At 41.6% G+C, this 21,249-nt stretch overlaps 1 protein-coding gene across 5 annotated transcripts in view; it reads right to left on the bottom strand.

The window, feature by feature from the left end:
* The window catches only part of kndc1 (kinase non-catalytic C-lobe domain containing 1), a 119,547-nt gene that overhangs the window by 56,659 nt on the left and 41,639 nt on the right, over positions 1-21,249 (bottom strand). For all 5 annotated transcript variants that reach the window (XR_010004591.1, XR_010004590.1, XM_062976125.1 and 2 more), the window contains exons 4-6: positions 8,049-8,195; positions 6,784-6,901; positions 5,146-6,131 (exon numbers count right to left, since the gene is read on the bottom strand). Coding sequence is in view for 3 of the 5 variants with exons in the window: in XM_062976125.1 (XP_062832195.1) it covers positions 5,146-6,131; positions 6,784-6,901; positions 8,049-8,195 (1,251 nt within the window). In the remaining 2 variants the exon portion in view is untranslated. The remainder of the gene's footprint in view (positions 1-5,145; positions 6,132-6,783; positions 6,902-8,048; positions 8,196-21,249) is intronic.

Here is a 21,249-nt window from a genome sequence, read left to right as displayed (position 1 = left end):
TAAATATCACAACTGTTATGCCTTATTGGTGCACAAAGAAGTAATGTCCCCCATGACTTCAAATAGTACAGATAATATAAAGACTTGCTGGTTATGTCACATGTGGCTCTATTGGGGAAAAAATGAGTATGCTATTAAGAAACCCTCAAAGCTATTAAAATCTGGAGAATATAGGACATGTCTAACCACCATCATTTACACAGAGATGATGTGTGAGAAAATGCTAGCAATTGCATCCAACCTAACCTCCACTTTTAAATACTGCAGCATTTCAAAGGGACCACAACTTCAGAATTATATTTATATTAAATGTAGCAAAGGACAACAGAAGCAGAAAAGAGACTGTTTGTGTCCTCAAAAAAATCCCCAGCTCTATTCTTTGCAACATGTCACGATCTCTTTGGCTCTAGCTGTCATCTCTAAGCTGCCAGCTCTAAAGCCTGATTTACCTTGGCAGCTATGCTTTGCACATTTGACGTGTAAGGCTTCATCACCACTTAGAGCTCTTCCGTAGAACAAGGAGAAATAATATGGAAAGATGAGAGCTTTGTTGTAAAACATATTTATCCAAATATAAGAAATATCACTAGTGAAGCTAGCAGGATGTAATTTAACTGCTCTATAAACACTGACATCATCTATACTTCAAGAGATTAATACACCGGGTGCTAAGACTTTGAAATCTGAAACCTTATGGGTTTCAGACTGAAGCATCCCAGCAGTCATAGGATTGTGTTACATTTAAGAAAAGCAACATAACTTTACAAATTTTTAGGAATAAAGTTTTTTTTCACCTCTGCCTGAACCTCAATGTGCTCATTTTTAATTTTAAAAAAAACTTCAAAAAATATGATACTTTGGTCTACATTTGAAACTGCCGTGTCTAGCAACAGATAACACCCCAGGATGCCATGGTTTTTGTACCTTGCTTATAAAGTTCTCCTTACATTTAATATAGATATAGCTATTCTTTCTGTTCTTATTGTTTCAGAAATAATCTATTAGGCGCTATATGTTGGTAATTGTGAAAGATGTTTCTCTTTTCCCTCTTTGTGACCAGCCCTTTCACGTTCACATTCTGGCATCCTTCTCTCCCTCCTTTCCTCCTCTTACTTTTGAAAGGTTTTGTTTGTTTCTGATATAAAATGAGAAAAGCAGATGGAAAACATTTCTGACCTATCAATATTCAATATTCAGACATCAATATCCAGACATCCCCTTATTTCTGAGTGCCATAAATAGTCTGCTAAATAAATACAAAAGAATGGCAAGAAACTAAGAAAAAATATTTTCAAAATTAAAATCTTACCTATAAATAAAAGAAATAAAAATAAAAACTTCATTTCTATTCCACCCTATCTCCCCGAGGGGCTTCATTTTCCTTTGACATTTTCCTTTTAATCATATGCTTAGTTCATTATCACAAAAGCCAGTAAGAAAAATAAATATACCAGATAGCAAGGAGAGGACAGACCTATCTTGGTCAGTGATGAAAGCCACGTTTTGTATGTGCAAGGGCACTAAGTTCAGTTTCTAACACTGAAGGTTTTAGAAACGCAAAGGTTTGCTTGTTATTTGTGACATTTGCATTACGTTGTTCTCCTAATGTTCTAAAGCAACAAACAGTCTGATTGCAAGAGGACCAGTTATAAATAAACATTCATAGGTATCCCTTTTGAATATTCCTGTTCATAAAACAGAGGCAGGCAACTGTCAGGATATATTATTACCAAAACACAAGGGAGGTCCATGGCATCTCTACTATATCCCCATCTTCAATTTGTGAATTTTACTTTTTGCATGCAACCCAATGCTACCCCAAACATCCTAAGGTTACACATTTTGTGGCAAGAAGTCTTCCACATCTGGGGAGAGGAATGCTGGGAACCGTGGAGGCCTGAAACATGTCCTTGGGGAACTGGATGTGGTTCAAAAACTACAATTTCCCTACTTCAACTTAAAACAAGTAGCAAATTTCTCAAAGTGACAATAAAAAAGAAACCATCACTGTTTATATTTGTAGTATAGCCACTTTGAAGTTCCTTGTGAAGTGGAATACCAGGGTATAAACACAATAACAACAACAATAACAACAAATAACAAAATGTGAAAAAAGTCTGTTCCTAGATTGAAAGTGTTATTTCCTGTTTAATTGTACAGTACTTACATTGAAAGTAGTTGTTTTACTCTAGAAAGTTTGTTTTTGTGGCTGCCACAAACTATGTTGATTTGGTTGGGACTCTGAGATATTAATTGAAAAACTATACCAAAATGTGGTGCAGGATGTCCCGCAAAAACAAAGTTTTTGCAGTTAAATAAACCTTTCCCATGTTTTTTATGATAGAACCAATTAGGAAATGACATTTATAACCCAGGAACAAAAATCATGCTACATAGTGCAATATTTCAGCCAATCGGTTTAGAAAAGTAACCATGAGTAACTCTGAGATGTTCCTAAATATTCTTGCCAGACACTTGCATTTACTATTATGCAAGCACAACCCCCACCGCAAAAAACAAAAACAACAACAACAGAGTAACTTTTAAAAGATCCCAATTCTCTCCTGTGAAATCTACCACAAAGGGAGATTTTGATAAGGGATAAAAAATTTAAAACAGGTCTGATACAACTATGCCCACATTAACCTTTTGAACAGATATAGTTTTTTATTTTAGAAAAAGAACATGGTAGAAGAAGACTGCCTAAAACTCTGTTTCTGTGCTGAAGGCAACTATGAAATTATAAACACTCCATTTTCACCCCAGATTCTGTAGTCTAACAATATACTATTGTATTATTGGGTGAAACTGAAAGATCAGCTCTACTGTATTTCCCAAGTAATTCACTGAGTGCAATGTGAAGAAAAGCAAACAGACAACATTATCCAAAGGACCTATCAAGTCCCAGCACCGCTTTTAGCCCAACCTACTCACCATACTGATCAAGATAGATAGGGCCGATATTCAATCCTGCCCAACACTATCTCAGAGCCCTTCCAGGCAGTCCCTATATCCTAGGATCTGATTCCAGGTTTTCTGCTTTAAACTGGATTATATGAGTCCTCAGTGCCAGATAATCTGGGATAAATATCCTGGGATATAGATACTGGGATACAGGGCTTGTCTGGAAGGGCCCTATGTCACGCAAATACAAATTAATGAAAATAGGTGCTGATTGTATTGCTTTTAAACTCCACTTCTGAAATCATGCTACACAGTGTCTTATTCCCAATACATTTTCGTTTTGAAAAAAAAGACTTCCTTTTCTTACAGAAATGGACTTCTATTTTCAACAGATAAAATAATCTACTCTGAAAACCACATCCTTCTCTTAATAAGGTCCATCAGGGGGGCATGGCAATGGTTATCATTTGATAGTAATGAATTTTCCCTCAGTATAAACTCACTATCTAGTCTGGTTTTTGCTGCTGTCACAGTTAAAGAGTTTAAGCCACAGCAACTGCATCCAAAGAAATGACAAACCAAGAATGGAATTAAGTAGGTTAGAGGGGGGAAAACATCTCCAGTCACACTTGAATTGACAAAATATCTATTTGTGAATTGCAGAGAAAAGGGCATTTTTGAAAGTCATGACAATACAGTTATATACCAAGAAAGCAAACAGGTTCAACAATGTACATTGGTGGAAAAGTAAAGGATAAAGAATGCAAGGTTATGGAATTAGTGTAGACGTATTTACTTCAAGGAAGTACTAGTGGCAGAGAAGCATTGCTGCTGGAACAAAAGAGAACATAAACACCAAAAGGATGAATTCCAAAGGAGACAGGAAGTCAGCATAAACAAGAAAATGGACAACTACTTGCCTTGAAAGACGGAAAAGGAGAAAAAAATTACTGCTTATAATTTATTGGCCCTGCATAAGGATGCTGCTATATGCAAGTTACTGAATACATATTGTGCAGCATATGACAAATTCCCAAGCGATGACAGCATGTCATTAAAGAAAAAACAATTGTTTTATTTTGCAAATAAACTGAAAAAGCACAGTGATAAATAAATCAGGAAAGAAGATTCCACCTGAACATTAGGAAGCACTTCCTAACTGTGAGAGCTGTTCAGGAGTGGAACTCTTTGCCCCGGAGTGTGGTGGAGGCTCCTTCTTTGGAGGCTTTTAAGCAGAGGCTAGATGGCCATCTGTCAGGGGTACTTTGAATGCAATTTTCCTGCTTCTTGGCAGGGGGTTGGACTGGATGGTTCAGGAGGTCACTTCTAACTCTATGATTCTATGAAAATCCATTAAAATAATTTGTTATACCCAAATGTCTAATTTAGGACAACTAAATATGAATGGCAGCATATACTGCATTTCATTTAAAGAAAAGGGAAGGATTGCTTGTAACAAAGTTGATGTACCATGGTTTCACTTTTGCCTGGTACTCTTTCCTAATCGCTATATGGAAATTCTTTATATAATTGCAAGAATATACAATTTCATGAAGAAACACTGGCCTACTCAATTTCAATATTACTAGATATAAATGTATCAGATAATTCCACTAATTGTGGATGAAATAGTTTGTGATGCTGGAGAACAGAGTTTAGGCTGATACCCAATCTTAATATGCTATATTGAAGTTTAAACTGACCACTAATGGTCTCTAATATGCCTCACACATTCACTTGGAACTTCTATTAAAATGAATTTGCATATAATTCCAAATGCAGGCCATCAATAATACATTTTTGCCAACCCGACTCTTTATAGCTATAGACTCATGAAAAATTCACAATAAGAAAAATAACCAAATTTTATATTTTTGTGGAATATATATAAACTGCAGATAAAGAAACCTCACTTGCCTAGTTTCCAACAGACCTCAAAACGTCTGAGGATGCCTGCCATAGATGTGGGCAAAACGTTAAGTAGAGAATGCTTCTGTAACATGGCCATACAGCCTGGAAAACTCACAGCAACCCAGTGATTCAGGCCATGAAAGCCTTTGAAAACACAGATCTTTACTATTTAAGGTACTGGTAATAAAAAAATCATCAGCCAATACCTCTTGCTGAATGTAAGTTTGAACACAAGCTACAATACTTTAAAAGAAGGCAGTTTTTCCCAACCTGCAATTAAATCTCTGCAATGCCACACAAATACTTTTTTTAAAAGGCTGTTTCTCTTACCTGTTCATTATTTTTCATATCAGACTTCCTATCTTCACTGAACTGCAGTGAATCTTCAATATAATGCATGTCTTCAATATAACAGTCTTTTCTCTTCGTGAGTTTTTTGGCCGGAGAATTTAGCGAGTTTGAGCTATATCTATTTTTGTTGAGTTCTGTAAACACTGTAGACACCGTGCCAACACCTAACATAGTGTTTTTATTTGAACATGGAGAATTTTCACAATATTGCCATGGTTCATAGCTTTCTAGTATTTGATAGCTAGAATGTGATTCATTTGAGCCATTTAATTTACCAAAGTTTTCTTGGGTTTCAGAAACAGAATGATTATATGGCTGAAAATCTGCTTTATTGTCATCACAAGATTTCACATGGTATTGATAAAGCCAAGGTATCTTTGGGTTCAGGTAAAATTCCTTTAAGTAACTATTGGTCTCCTGGAAATATCCTGCGTTTGGGCCAAGTTGACTATTTCTATGGCCATAATTTAGCCCTCTTTCTAAAACATTGTGATTGTTACTTAATAAAGATAATGATTTGGATTGTAACGGATTGTATTTTCTTGTTAGTGGCCCATTTTGAGTTTTAATGGGGAAGAAAGTTCTTGGTTCTGTCTCAGATTCAAATGGCAGCATTGGAAATGTTGTCACCTTCCGCAAGCAGTTTGTTTTAAGCATTTTTGTCCCCAATTCACACGTGTAAGGTTTTGTCTCCAGTGTGTTGTATTCTGTACTTTTCTCCTCTTCTTTACATTTTGCAGTTGGAGATGAAACTGGCTGATAGCAAAAGCCTTCATTCACTAGGTTGTTTTTAACTTCTTTCATATCTTCACTTTGATCATTTGCTATACACACAGCAGAGGAATTTCTACCACTATCAGCTTCAACATCTGGAGATGAATTTTCTCTTAAGTAGTCATCTGCACACTGTTCATAAAGTGAAATCTTCTGATTGTCTCGTCTTTTCCACAAGTTATTGCAACTATCTGGACACAAAAATAGACATTAAAACTATTCCCCCTTCATGATCCCATCACATCCAAAGAAAAAGTGGATTGTACTGATATTACAGTGCTGCCTTAGAATGTCATTATAAAAGGAGATTATCAAATGCTAAATTGTGAAATGGGACTTGAAGTATGTTAGACAATTTTCCTCTTCTACTGCAAATGGTTACAGTGAAATCCATGCTCAACAGCCCCATCCACTGATGTGCCACATGGAAAAGACCAAGTAGCAAAACTTGTTTCCAAGTCTCAGGTAAAGGCAACAGCAACTCCTAAAACAACCCCCCTGTTTGCCTTAGGAACATAATACTACTTGAAAATACAGAACAATGAACAAACACAATATCCTTTTCTAATGCCAGAGACACAGAAATTGACTTCTCAGTATTTTTTTATTGGAAGAAAAGCCTTTGAGGAAGGCAATGGCAAACTTCCTCTAAATAAATCTTTACCAGAAAACCTTACCATAGGTTTGCCACTATAACAATAGACATTTTTAGATGACACAGTAGGAAAAAGATTTTTGTTCTAATATAAACTTATTCAGATCCTGTTTCATGGTTTTTTTTAAAAAAAACTATTGGATCCTTTATGCAAATGTGATGTCATTTCTAAAACAGATAAAGTATACCTTCAAAGGCACCACATGATTCCATTGAAAGTACTGTTCTTCCAATAGCAGAAAGACACTGGCAAATATCACTGGAGGATGAGAGCTTCAATTTCTCTTCACACAAAAATATGACATCCTATAATGATAAGTAAATAGTTAACTTAATAATTGCCTATCTATCATGCATGGCATGTTTTCAATCTGATACAAGATCTTAGTATCAGAGTTTTGTATTTCTAAAACAAGCAATTGCGAAAATGCAAAATCATGTAACCCAAATTATTATTGTTGTATGTGATTTTTAGTTGGAATGAAATATTTTAAAACATTTGTTATATTCAAGATATCATTACACAGATATTTATTATTTATGGACACAGTTCTGAGACTACATTTTAATTAACATTCTATTCATGTTTTTCTTGAATGAACAGTGGACTCTGCAACCATAATTCACTAAATGTTCTAAATTGCCTCATCATACATCACTGCATTGAAGTGAATTTGAATAATAAAATATATATTATCTCGTAGCAACCAAAATAGCCACATTAATAAGAGGCTAACAATGTCCAAGAAACAGAAAGATACAGATGAGATTAAGGTTTTGCAGACTGTTTTCCAAAGACTTTGGTCTTGATTCTACAATATTATCATCTGCTTCCAGGTATTTGTGCCAAAGCAAATCAGTCAAACTAAAGTTTCAAATAACAATTAGCATTTGAGACACACATCTACAAAACATTGGCTAGAAGACATTAGATTGGATCCAGAATTAATATTTATGCATAACTTAGCTCTTTTTCCTGGCATGGTAGTTTACAAGGAGCCAAAAGAAAACAGCTAGGATATAAGAAAATGGCCAGGAATCTAGTTCCTTCAGCCATCAAGGTTGCATTCAATTGTGAACACCGCTGAAAATGCAGATTCTGCCATTTTAACTAATATTAATATGTGAGTATTACTAAAGGAAATATATGGTATCCTTCCAAAATATCTATCCTTATGTTTTAAAGAAACCCTATGAGTTTGAACATGGAAAGTAGACCATTAGAAAAAAGTACTAGAGTGTAAAATTGCACAAAACTCTTGTGTGTCTCTTACACAAACTCTGTGCATTCCTTGGATTCCTGTGAAGTTCCTTATATAGTTAATCTTTTTATGGAAACTTGATACCAGACAATTATTTTCCAAGAAATAATCAATATAAAAGAGGAGTAATTTTTTTCTTAAAGACAGATCAGCATCATGATATGAAATTGTTCTCCATTTCACCCAATTACCTCAATTTCTGGTCTATCTTTAGGATTTTCTTCCTGCATTTTTTCAAGCAGAGTATGTAGATCTTGGCTACATTCTGAATATATTTCAGGCTCCATCATGTACTCAACTACAGCTTCTAGTGTGGCTCCCAAAGAAAAGATGTGTGCCTGCAAAATCAGAATAGAAACAACATAAACATGAGACTATAGTCCTGATTAGTTTCATTAAAATTGACATATCAAAACTATCTTAGGCCATTTGCAGTGAATGTTTCCTTAATACATACCTCAATAACAAAACTGGCACTGTGGGATCCAAAAGCAGGTAGTACATGAAGAGAGCCTAGTTATTTTAATACCATGTGTGTACCAAGCCTGCATAACTAAGAAACACCAGTATTTTAATTTTTCAAACATACACCAGTATGCATGAATAAGTTCATCACTTGAGGCAGGCAAATCACAATTATGGCAGGACAACAGGATCTTTGCCTTGGAGTTATCACAGGATGTCATCCATGGGAAACTACTGGAAGGTATTTCTTTGACGACGACAACAACAACAACAACAACAACAACATATTATAAAACTTTATTTATATTCCGCCCTCTCTCTCCGAGGTGACAAGGGACATTAATGGAATATTTGTGTTTGTAAAAGGCTGTTTCCCTCCCATTGAGAAAGCAGCGGGGAAAGAGTGACATCATGTGAGGAGCCCAAGGCAAAGATGCCATCGTCCTGCAGCAATTGCAATTTGCCTGCCTCATGTGATAATTCCTAAATTACATTGTTTGTCTCTACATTGTGATACTGGCTGTCTCAAGGCTTCCCTTTTGGAAGGAAATGCAACACGTCAAAGCTTCAAACTGTTCTCTCTGCACATGTACGCTAGTTTCAACCATTTCTTCCAGTTGCATGCTGAGAAACACCACTGTGAAATCAGCAGTGTATGAGAAAACCACCTATAAGAAAATGCGGTAACGTTATAATGCATACCATCTTACCATGCTATACTTCTCAAGATGCAGAGTACTTTGATACGCATGCACAGGAGAAGTCCTGGATGGAACAAAGAATTTAAATCTGAGTTTTGACTGACAATCTGTAACTTACTGGGCAAATTACAGATGTAGGCCAACATGGAAATGATGAAATCACTTCTTCCTTCAAACATCCCACGCTCTTCTAATTTGTGTTCCATCAACAAAAGGGGAACATACAATAAGCAGACTCTAAATACTTCTTCCATGTGGTCTAAATACCCTAAACGCATCAGATCCTGCCTGATCGTGGAAACTAAACAGGGTCAGTCATGGTTAATAGTTGGATGGAGAACCTCAACAAATACCGAGAGCGGTAGGCTATATTTCAGAGGAAGGAATTGGCAAAATGATGTGTGTTTCATTCCTAAGAAGACCTTACAAAGTCATGAGATGGACAGGTTGCTTACCTGTAACCATGTTTCTTCGAGTGTACTCTGTGAATTCACACTAATGGAGAGGCTGCGCCTGCGCAGGTCCCAACGGAAACTCTTCCCAAGCTGAAGTTTAAATTTTGGCGGTAGCCACGCCCCTCCGTCCCCGGAGGGCATATAAGGCAGCCCTTGGCGTCTGCTCTCCAGTTCCTACGCCGCAAAGGCAACGAGAAAGGAAGAGGGTTTGCCAGAGGGGAAGGAAGGGCGGGCTTGTGTGAATTCACAGAGTACACTCGAAGAAACATGGTTACAGGTAAGCAACCTGTCCTTTTTCTTCGTGTACTCTGTGAATGCACACTAATGGAGACTAGCAAGCTTAGGTCTCGGAGGCGGGCTAAGCAAACCCTGACAACGAGAAAACTGTCCAAACATATGTTTATTAAACATGAAAACATCAAAGAAACCCTGGTCCAAGGACCCATTAAGGTATTGCATCAAACACACGCCAAACACCGAAGGCAGTTCGGTCAGGCATGATATAACCCTTTAAGAGCACATGTGAAAAACAGGAAAACATCATTCCCCTAAGGGGGAAGGCAATAGCAATAAGGCACGGATCATCAGGAGAGTAGTGCAAACATGTACCAAACAGGAAAAAACAACAAGAGGGTCGCATGAGAAAAGGCACCCACATAGAAGTCATAAATGCAGAAGGTTAGGACAAGCATGAGGATAAAACCGCCCTAGCAAAGGCGGCATCCTTCAAAGTCTTTTGGTCTAACCTGTAGTGAGACACAAATGTAAGGGGGTTAGACCAGATCGCTGCCTTGCAGATGGAGTCCAGGGAAATGCCCCTTAGGAAGGCAGTCGACGTGGAGAGACCTCTCGTCGAACGCGGGCGGACCGACGGGGGAGGAGGTCTTTTGGCTAGTTCATAGGCCAGTTCAATGGCCTGAGCAATCCAGTGTGAGAGTCTTTGAGAAGAAATAGGATTGCCCAGTTTATCTGGGGCATGGGCCACAAAAAGTTTTGGGGTCTTTCGAATGTCCTTAGTACGGTCTCGGTAGAACAGAAGTGCTCTACGCACATCAAGGAGGTGCAGTCTCCGCTCAAGGGGAGACAAGGGGTCTGGGAAGAAAGCGGGAAGGACAATGTCCTGGTTAAGGTGAAAAGCAGAGACCACCTTGGGAAGGAAGGTGATGTCCGGACGGAGAACGGCGCGGTCGTGATGAAAGCGGAGGTAGGGTTCATCGACCCGAAGGGCCGCCAGCTCCGAGGGTCTGCGCGCTGAGGTTATGGCCACCAAGAAGGCAACTTTCCAAGAAAGGAGACGTAGGTCGGTCGAGGCCAAAGGTTCAAAGGGAGAAGCAGTGAGCTGGGAAAGGACAAGCTCGAGGTTCCAGCCTGGGGTAGGAGGTTGGGCCGGTGGGCAGATGTTGTTGTATCCTTTTAAGAAGGTCTTGACGAGGTGATCGGAAAACAATGATGGTCTACCATGCTGCTGAAAGCACCATGATAGAGCGGCCAGGTAAGATTTCATAGAGGCAAGAGAAAGCTTTTGTTCTGCTAGAGACATAAGGAAGTCCAGCACAATCGGTACCGAGGTTGGGAAAGCAGTGATCCCTCGGGAGCGAAGAAAGGAACGAAAGCGAGAGACTTTATAAGTGTAGGCCCTGGTTGTAGCCGGCTTGTGAGCTGCGCGGAGGACCTCTTGTAAGTTCTGCGGGAGGGAGGTCAGGCGAGAATCCTCCAAGCAGTGAGATGTAGAGAGGGGAGATCCGGATGCAGAATCTGGCCGTTTTCTCTGGATAAGAGGTGTGGTAGGAGAGGCAGAGTGAAGAAGGTCGCCTTGGAAAGATGAAGAAGAGCCGGGAACCACGGTTGACGAGGCCAGGCTGGCGCTATCAGGATCGCCGACATCGGTACCGATCGGAGCCTCTGGAGGACCTTCGGTATCAGAGGAAAAGGCGGAAAGAGATAGATTGGTTCCGCCGACCAGTCCAGAAGGAAGGCGTCTCCCAGGCAGCCTGGAGAGGAGGACGGGAGAAGTCTTGCCCCGTACCGAGGCAGCTGAGCGTTCTGGGGAGAAGCGAAGAGGTCTAGGGTGGGGAAACCCCATTTGAGAAAGAGAGAAAGAAGAGTCTCGGGGTCGAGCATCCACTCGTGGGAGGAAGTCGTCATTCTGCTGAGGGCATCTGCCAAGTCGTTGTGGATCCCGGGAAGGTGAGTCGCCGAGATTTGGATGTTGTGGGCTATGCACCAATGCCACAGTTGGGAGGAGAGAAGCATCAGCTTCCTTGAGCCCGTGCCGCCCTGTTTGTTGATGTAGAATACTGCTACTGTGTTGTCTGACTGTACGAGGACAGATCTTTGGGAGATCAGGCGGGAGAAGGCTTTCAGAGCCTTGAAGATAGCAAGGAGTTCGAGAAAGTTTATGTGATTGGCCTTCTCGGAGGGAGACCAGAGGCCCCGAACAGTGAGGCCCTTCATGTGGGCTCCCCAGCCGAAATTGGATGAGTCTGTGGTTATGGTGATCGAGGGAGGAACCGAGTGAAACGGAAGACCCCTGCAGACGTTGGAGAGGGACTTCCACCAGAGAAGCGACCGACGAACATGAGGCGGGATCGAGAGAAAACTCGAGTTGGGGTGGCGAAATGGCTTGAAAACATCTATGAACCACCTCTGTAGGGACCGGAGACGGAGCCTGGCGAACGGGGTCGTGAGGACTGTGGAGGCCATGTGGCCCAGCAGTATTTGAATGGATCGAGCCCGAACTCTTCGGTGGGTCTCGCAGAAGATGATTTGATGACGGAGAGCTAGAAACCTGTCGAGCGGGAGCGAGACAGTCTGAGCGATTGAGTCGAACAGGGCGCCGATGAAGCGGATCTTGTTCGACGGGATGAGGTGAGATTTTTCGTGGTTTAGCTGGAGACCGAGAGAATCTAGAAGAGAGAGGGTGTAGTCGACGTGTCGACGGAGTAGGACAGGGTCGGATCCGACCAGAAGCCAGTCGTCTAGATAGGGAAAAACTGTGATCCCCTGGAGCCGGAGGTGGGCAGCCACGACAGCGACGACTTTGGTAAAGACCCTTGGGGCGGTAGCGAGGCCAAAGGGCAAAACGGTGAACTGGTAGGTTTGGTCGAGGACCTTGAAAGAGAGGAAGCGCCTGTGGTTTTCTCGAATCGCCACGTGGAAATAGGCGTCTCGGAGGTCTATAGACACGAAGTAGTCTCCGCGCTGAAGCATCGGGAGGATGGAGGCGATGGAGACCATCCTGAACTTGGTTGGGCGTATGAAGACATTGAGCATGCGCAAGTCTAGAATTGGGCGGAGGCCCCCACCCCTCTTCGGGACCGTAAAGTACCTGGAGAAGAAGCTTTGAGGGTCCTGTGCCGATGGAGAAGGCCGAATAGCCCCTTTGGCGAGGAGAGCGTCGACCTCTGCGAGAATTTCTTGAGAGGGGTTGGAGAGAAGGACCTGACCGGTGGGAGGGAGTTCTTCGAATTCTAAGGCATAGCCTTCTTGGACAATTTTTAGAACCCAGGCATCTGAAGTAATAGATTTCCACCGGTGAAAGAAGGGAGCCAGGCGGTCTATAAAGAGACCATGAGGTTGATTTGGTGGAGGAGAGGGGTGTGGAGGAGTGAGAACGACATCGGTACCGGAGAAAGAGTCTTTGGAAGGAGAGATGGCGTCAGGAACGCCGGATAGGTTGACCAGCGGTGGGGGTGGCCCGGCCGCGCTGTCTTTGAGGTTGTGCGGCCCGACGGGGCTGATGGCGATTTTGGTTGTTCGATACCGAGGGACGTCTGAAAGATTGCTGGCGGTAAGAAGGAGGCGGGAAGCGTCGAAAGCGTTGAGGAAACCACTTGGTGCGGTGAGCCTGGGGTTGATCGCCGCATTTAGTGGCTAGAACTTTAAAGTCATGGTTGGTTTTAAGCTTGTCATCGGTGCCAGCATTAAAGAGGCCCATGGCGTCGAAGGGGAGGTCCTCGATGACCTGCCTCGAGGAAGAAGATAAGCCGGAAGATCTCAGCCAGGCGTGGCGGCGAATGGCAATGGCGTGGGCGATCATCTTGCCGGCCGTGTCGCCCGTATGCTTAGCCATCTGGATTTGATGATGCGCTAACGAATCGGCCTCTTGTTGGAGGGTGGACATGACCGACCGGTCTTCGTCGGACAACTTCGCGAAGAAGGGCTGAGCTTTTTCCCAGAGGATCTGCTGGTATGCCCCCATACAGGCCCCATAGTTCGCCATTCGACAAAGTAGAAGGGCTCCGGAGTAGAGCTTTCTGCCGACCGCGTCGAACCTTTTACCCTCTCTGTCTGCAGGGGTAGTGGATTCACGACCGGAGGACTGAGAGGCCTTCACGACCATGGAATTCGGGTCGGGGTGGTGTTTAAGCCATTCTAAGGTGTCGTCATCCGTACGATACCAAGACTCGATTCTCTTCGAGGTAGGAGGGATCGAGGAGGGGGTTTTCCACGAAGATTGGATAACATCGAGGAGATAGGGTAAGAACGGCAACAGCGTGGCTGGAGGGGCCTGGGCTTGGACCCGTTTGAAAACCGGGTCAGTTACTGCTTTGGAAGTCTGTTTAATTTCTAAACCCAGGGCATCAGCCATTCTAATCATTTGCTCGGAGAAAGCCCGAATGTTGTCGGTAGGCGAAGGAGGATCCACCTCATAGGCATCATGGGGAGGAGAGAGATCGAGGCCTAAGGATACCACCGAGGCCGAGAGAGCAGAATCCGGGCGATCAATCTCTATCTCATCGTCCCCAGCCCCTTGAGGGGACTGGGGGGGAGATGACAACACAGTCTCTGGTGGCGGCACCGCCTCAAGAGCAGGAGCTATCTGCAGCCGAGTTTGTTTGGAGGCCGAAGCCTGGACCGCTCGAGCCAGGCGAGTGGTTTGTCTACCCCGTTCCGGTGTCGAGGTCGGGGGAAAAAGCTGCTGACGAGATGAACGATGAGAAGCAGCAGGTCGAGGAGATGGGACCCTGACCACTGTCTGAGTGGAGTGGTGGGGTGAGTCCTGCAACTCGCCGTCCGAGAGTTGGTGAGGAGAAGGCTGGCGAGGTCGCTGAGCGGGAGCGATCGGAGAAGACCTTCTAGAAGAAGTTGCCGAAGAAGGGACATCCATCTTGGAGGAGGCAGAAGAGGAAGAGCGTTGGGTTGCCCTCTTCTTAGCGAGCGGTTGTTTTGATGGAACCCTCAGGGATTTACCCGGTGTGGGAGGGATCATTGCTGAGTCGGATTGGGTCCGACGAGCTTCCTCATGAGCCCTTTTAAAGGCGATCTTCATCGCGGAGGTCGATGGAGGAGCCCCGAGCTGGGATCGAGCCGAGGAAACGGAAGCTACCGAGCTCGACGTCGAGGAAGGACCGACCCGACCAGAACGTGTCGACACCGTGGCCGTGGTGAGAGTGCACGGTGGTTTAGCGGCCTTGGACGACCTGGAGGCTCTGGACGCCTTAGACGAGACCGAAGGGGCTTTAGCCGCTGAAGACGACATCGATTCCGGGTTAAGCGGCGACTTCGTGCCCGAAGTCGACGGAGCGGGTTCAGGAGCGAGCGATTTTTCGTAGAGCGCCGCTCTAAGCCTCGCGGCTCTATTTTTTCGAGCCTGGGCCGTTAGGGCCAGGCAGAAACGGCAGGTACCGACGACATGTGCTTCTCCGAGGCAGTAGAGGCACTTGGCGTGGCCGTCGGAGTCAGGAATTTTAGCGGCACACTGAGTGCAGCGCTTGAAGCGAGTCGTAGACATGAGAATCCGAAGTGAACCTTGCGGCGGAAAAAAAGGAACTGGAGAGCAGACGCCAAGGGCTGCCTTATATGCCCTCCGGGGACGGAGGGGCGTGGCTACCGCCAAAATTTAAACTTCAGCTTGGGAAGAGTTTCCGTTGGGACCTGCGCAGGCGCAGCCTCTCCATTAGTGTGCATTCACAGAGTACACGAAGAAAAACCCTATAACTCATAACATACTCACATATTACATGGCTTTTCAAGCACAAACATGTCAAAATCATGTATTTCTGAAAGGCAATAAATGCTGGCAAGTTAATAGTTCCATAGATTAGGTGCATATACAAGTAGGAGAAAATACCCAACTGGATTGTTGACAGAGGGGGAAAGTTGAGCAGCACCAACCACAGATGGGAAATGGGAGCTAATATTTATTGATTTCAAGTAAAACCAACCAAGTACTTTGACAGTTTTCCACTAGGTGGAGCTTTCCGCAAATCTATTAAAATAATAACTAACTGCAAGCTCAGTGGAGCTCGTGGGTCTGTCAAGTCTGTACATACATTCCTTATTCTTTAACTTTAAACAAAGACCTACTGCTAAGAAAACGGGGTATTTTTAAAGAAAGAAAACACTTATCAAGAAGAAAGAAGTCATGTAAGGGTAATTTCACATAAAGCAAAACATCTTACATGGAAGACATTTCTATACTGAAAAAGTATACAATGTTGTTCGTGTATTTCACAAACTTAGATACAGAATGCTGATTAATAAAGTCTCTATACCCATAGTTCTGCAGATTAATAATGATATAAAGATTAAAACAAAGTTTTTGATTAGAGGTACAGCCCAGTGAAAGACAATATGGTCCCTAATAGAAAGCCCAATATTTTAGCAAAGGTGAAGGTTTCCCCTTGGCATTAAGTCTAGTCGGGTCCAACTCTGGGAATTGGTGCTCATCTCCATTTCTAAGCTGAAGAGCTGGCATTGTTCATAGATGCCTCCTAGGTCATGTGGTCAACATGACTGCATGGAACACTGTTACCTTCCTGCTGGAGCAGTACCTATTGATCTACTTTAATTAATTAATTTAATTAATTAATTTAATTTGATTAAAGCCTTGTGACTTGAAGGTTGGGTTGCTGACCTGAATGCTGCCAGGTTCGAATCCCATCCGGGGAGAGCGCGGATGAGCTCCCTCTATCAGCTCCAGCTCCATGCGAGGACATGAGAAAAGCCTCCCACAAGGATGGTAAAAACATCAAAACATCCGGGCATCCCCTGGGCAACGTCCTTGCAGATGGCCAATTCTCTCACACCAGAAGCAACTCAGGTTGCTCCTGACATGAAAAAAAATTGCATGTTTTTGAATTGCTAGGTTGGCAGAAGCTGGGGCTAATGATGGGGACTCACCTCACTCCATGGAATCGAACCACGACCTTTCAGTCAACAAGTTCTGCAGCTCAGTGGTTTAACCCACTGTGTCACTGTGACCCCATAATCTTCTAGTGAAAGAGTTAGAAAACCTAAATTATTGGACAGTTCTTAACTACCAAACAACTTAATCAAAGATGGATCAATAACAAGTACCAGAAATGCTTGGTACCAGAAGTATTCTGTATTTTAGATTTTTTTTTTTTTAAAAAAATGGAACACATAATGAGAATTTCTGGAATTTCTAAATTCTGAGATTTAGACTCAAGTCTAAACACAAAATCCATTGATGTTTCATATACACCTTATACATAGAGGCAATTTTAAATGGCAATGTTTTGTGCACAAAACAATATTTGTGTGCACTGAACCATTGGAAAGCAAAAGTGTCATTATCCTTTTGAACAATTCTGAAGTATTTTACATTTCAGAATTCCAGGTAAAGGATGATCATATCATACAACCTTGTACTGAAAAAACATACTTTCTTCCTATGTGAAAAACTATCTTGAGTATTAACATTGCTTTCACTTGCCATGTAACTGTAACCTAATTGACAATGTATGGACTTCATACTTAAGGTTCAGATAACATCATTTGTGCTATTAGACAACCTCTTTCAGACTTAAAAGCAAGCAAAGCCGCTGGAAAGCAGCACAATCCACAATAACCTATACTTCCATCAAAGGACACATTTCTTCCTTCATATGAATTTAGAACATCACATCAAGCTGGATGACTCCTTCCATTCTATTTTGAATAGCATTGCCAAGCTGAGGGGAAAGGGCTTACATTTTAGGAATGTCTGATGATGTTTATCTTTTGACTTCTGGGGGAAAATATGCTAATCTTTGTTTCAGTCCAGGCCAACATCCTGGAATACGCCAAGTCATAATAATTGTTTGGCAGGCATGTTCCTGCAAGGAGAGCACCAAGTCTTTTGATTGCTAATTGGCTACCCATGATCCATGAAATTAATGCTGTATTTCAGGAAATCTACCTCAGTTATTGTTTCCTGAAATACACCACTTTAAGCATCTGTGAAAAAACCCTATTCTACTAGATACATGATTTGAAAAAGTGCAGATGTCTTGGGAGTCAGAAGTTATTAATCTATTTCACTGCACTCCAATGTTCTCTGTTTTCTAATAAATAGAACTAATTATTTATCTGATTAATTTATGCTGGATAACTGGTGGAGAGGTGCTTAACACCACAGTCAGACATTAAAAATCCTAGACTCTATGGAAACTAAAAATCTAAGCAGGGTATTTTACAATCCGAGAGTTGGAAGAGACCACAAGAATCATCCAGGCCAGTCCACTACCACTGTAGGAATACACAACTGAAGCACTCCTAGCAGATGGTCATTCACTCAAAGGAAGCATATTCCACTGTTGAAAAGCTCTTACTATCAAGAAGTTCTTCCTAATTTTTAGGTGGAATCTCTTTTTCTGTTGACTGAATCAATTCCTCCGTCTTCTAGGGTGCATCTACACTGTCAAATTAATACATTTTATATGGAATTTGTAGTTTGATGAGGCAAAGAAAACTCAACACTGTGTAAAACTCCTACTTCCATGATCCCACAGGACTGAACTATGGCAGCTAAGATGGTTTCAAAATGTATGAATTCTACAATGTAGCTGTACCCTTAGTCTCTAGATCCTCCATCTTCAATATGATATCATTTTGAATATTTAAACATGGATATCTCAGCATTCTCTTCTCCAGATCATAGAACCACAGAGCTGGAAGAGACCCTAAGGGCCATTCATTACAACCCTCTGCTATGCAGGAAAACACAGTCAAAGCACTCCTGCAGATGGCCATCTAGCCTCTGCTTAAAAACCTCCAGAGAAGGAGACTGGACCAAATTTGAGGCAACATATTTCACTGCCCAACAGCTCTTACTGTCAGGAATTTCTTCCTAATTTTAGGTGGAATCTTTTCTGCTGAAGTTTGAATCCATTGCTCCAGAATAGTAGAAAATAAATTGCCCCCTCCACAATGTGCATCCTTTCCAATATTAAACATGGCTATCATAGCCCCTCTCAACTTTCTATTCACCAAGCTAAACATCCCCAGCTCCCTCAGCCATTCCTCATAGGGCTTGGCTTCCATACCTTTTACCATTTTATTTGCCCTTCTCTGGACATATTTCAACTTTTCAATATCCCCCTTGAATTGAGATGCCCAGAACTGGACACAGTATTCTAGCTGAGGTCTGATCAAAGCAGAACAGAGTGGTCCTATTGCTTCCCTTGATATAGACACTATATTTCTATTAATTCAGCTTATAATCACATTGGCTTTTTTAGCTGCTGCATCACACTATTGACTCATGTTCAGTTCATGGTCTACTGCTAAGACTCCTAGACCCCTTTTACATGTACTGTTGTCCAATTATTTCATTTTTACCTTCTGAAATCCAGCTACTGCAACTTATTTTCATTCCCATTTTCTCCATTAATTTTAAAATGTCCCAGCCCTACTTCAGCCATGTGTTTATTCTTCTATAAAATTTGTTGCAGCTGCTGAAAATTTTAAACCTTCAACTAGCCCAGCAGGAGACAGCTTTCCTTGAAGGAATCCCCTCTGAATTAAAGCACACACACTCCCATAAACCCCAAAGTGTGCATCACATTGTCTCTCAGTCTCTCTCTTTCTTTCTCTCTCTCACACAGATGAAAATATTGCGAATACCATAACCTATTGCATAACCTATTGGAAAATAACTGCACACTGTCTATGTGCGCATATCTTTTTGGCAAATGCGAATCTCCATGAATATGTGGAGACCACCTTTTGAAAACCACTAGTCAAGAAAAGCACGACCTTGTTAGCAATCAACTCTTTGAACAAGTGATATTCTCAAGCATTCATGTAATGGCACACAGGTATCTCAGCTGTTAAATTGAAGAACCATCTCTTTAAACTGCCAAAGATAAAGACATGCCACTACAAAAATATATTTATTTAGCAGAGGATGGTTGTTTCTTTGTAGTTATAATTGCCCTTGAAACCTCTTAGTTTAAAATATGCACTCAGAGATAAAAAAAACAAAGACTTCTTGGAAAATTAACATATCTTGTTTACTTACAAACATCTTTTATTAATTCACCATACAGACACATTTCTTATTAAAGTTTAGTTACAGATAGGATGTAGCTTCTCTGTGCTGAGTAGACAGGGTATCATTCTTAATCAATAGTCCATAGTTTTTAGTATAGTTCTACTCACTGAAGTCCATAAGTACACTTCTATATTGAAGTCCAAACTGCAACATGCATCCACCTACACTGAGGTCTGAATACATACAACAGTTTTAATTGAAGACCAAACGCATACATGCATCCACCTCTACTGAGATTTGATGCAAGACTCAATACAAAATGGAGTCCTGAGTCTGCACATGCTCAGTACAATCACATGTCTATAACCCCTCCCACACCAAAGAGGTACTGTAAGTCAAACTGGCAAATCAACATACACATAGAATACATGTAAGCAAATATATACATTAACAAATTGAGAGTGAGAGGCTTGGGAAGTTGCTATTTCCAATAGAAGAGATCCCCAAGGAGTTCAGATTCTCCATCTATTTCCTTGAAACAAGATCAATATTAAAGGCAAGCCTTTCTGGCTGGAAAATATATTTCTCTTCCCATAATTCTGTAGATTTTTTAAAGAAGAGATTTGCACAACATTTATTTTAAGGTTATGTTTTTGCTTGTTTTTATTTCTCCACCCACTTTGTGTGAACAGAGAGTTGAGGTAGCGATTATAGAGCTTTTAAAAGGCTGTGATTTTGACATTGTTGGGAAAAGAAAATTTGATTTTACGATATTATACGATTAATCATGCTGTACATGTACATACACATTTCCACATCTGCAAATACACAAATGAATATTACATTTATTGAGTTGGCCTTTTTTTATCTTTTTCAGGCTTTCCTAAATTCAGAACGTGAATTTCAAAGATACTCTGCTGAAAGCCTTATCTTTGCCTGGCAACACAATTTTCATCACATTCTAATGTTGTGACCAACCTACACATGTCATGGTTTTCATCCACGGAAGGCTATAGCTCTTACCTTCAGCGCGACAACTAAATAAGGAGTATATTTTGAGATCTCCATACTTTGCACAAAAATGTCTCTGTGGTAAACAGCTATTCCCCCCTTCTTTACCAAGAATAGCATAAACATGAACAGCAAATAGCCGATTGGGGGGAAAAATGAAAAAGGCCATTTGATGAAATGGGATTGTACAGCTTGTGCAATAAGCATTCTGGCAAGAAAGAGTACTCTTGTCAAAAAGAAAATATCTCACCATCTTACATGATGAAGAAAAAGATTATTAGATTTCCCTATCTCACTTGGGAGAATGAGTCAAGTGAAAATTTACGTTTTTAAATGTACACCCCTGCATCTACAGCTGAATGTGGCTTCTAGGTTGTTATTAGCTTAGCGAGAGAGAGAAATTCCAGTTGTCATGCCTCCACTTGAGAGGCAGGGACATATTTCCCCTGAAATCCAAAACATCAAGGACACAAAACTCTGCTCAGATGAAACCCCCCTGGCAGAAGAGCCACAATCAGTCTAATAAACATGCTTTTAG

The sequence above is a fragment of the Anolis carolinensis genome, chromosome 3, assembly GCF_035594765.1.
Source record: "Anolis carolinensis isolate JA03-04 chromosome 3, rAnoCar3.1.pri, whole genome shotgun sequence".
NCBI classification, from domain to species: domain Eukaryota; kingdom Metazoa; phylum Chordata; class Lepidosauria; order Squamata; family Dactyloidae; genus Anolis; species Anolis carolinensis.
The sequence above is the reverse complement of the archived record's forward strand: the minus strand, read 5'-3'. Positions and strand labels throughout refer to the sequence as shown.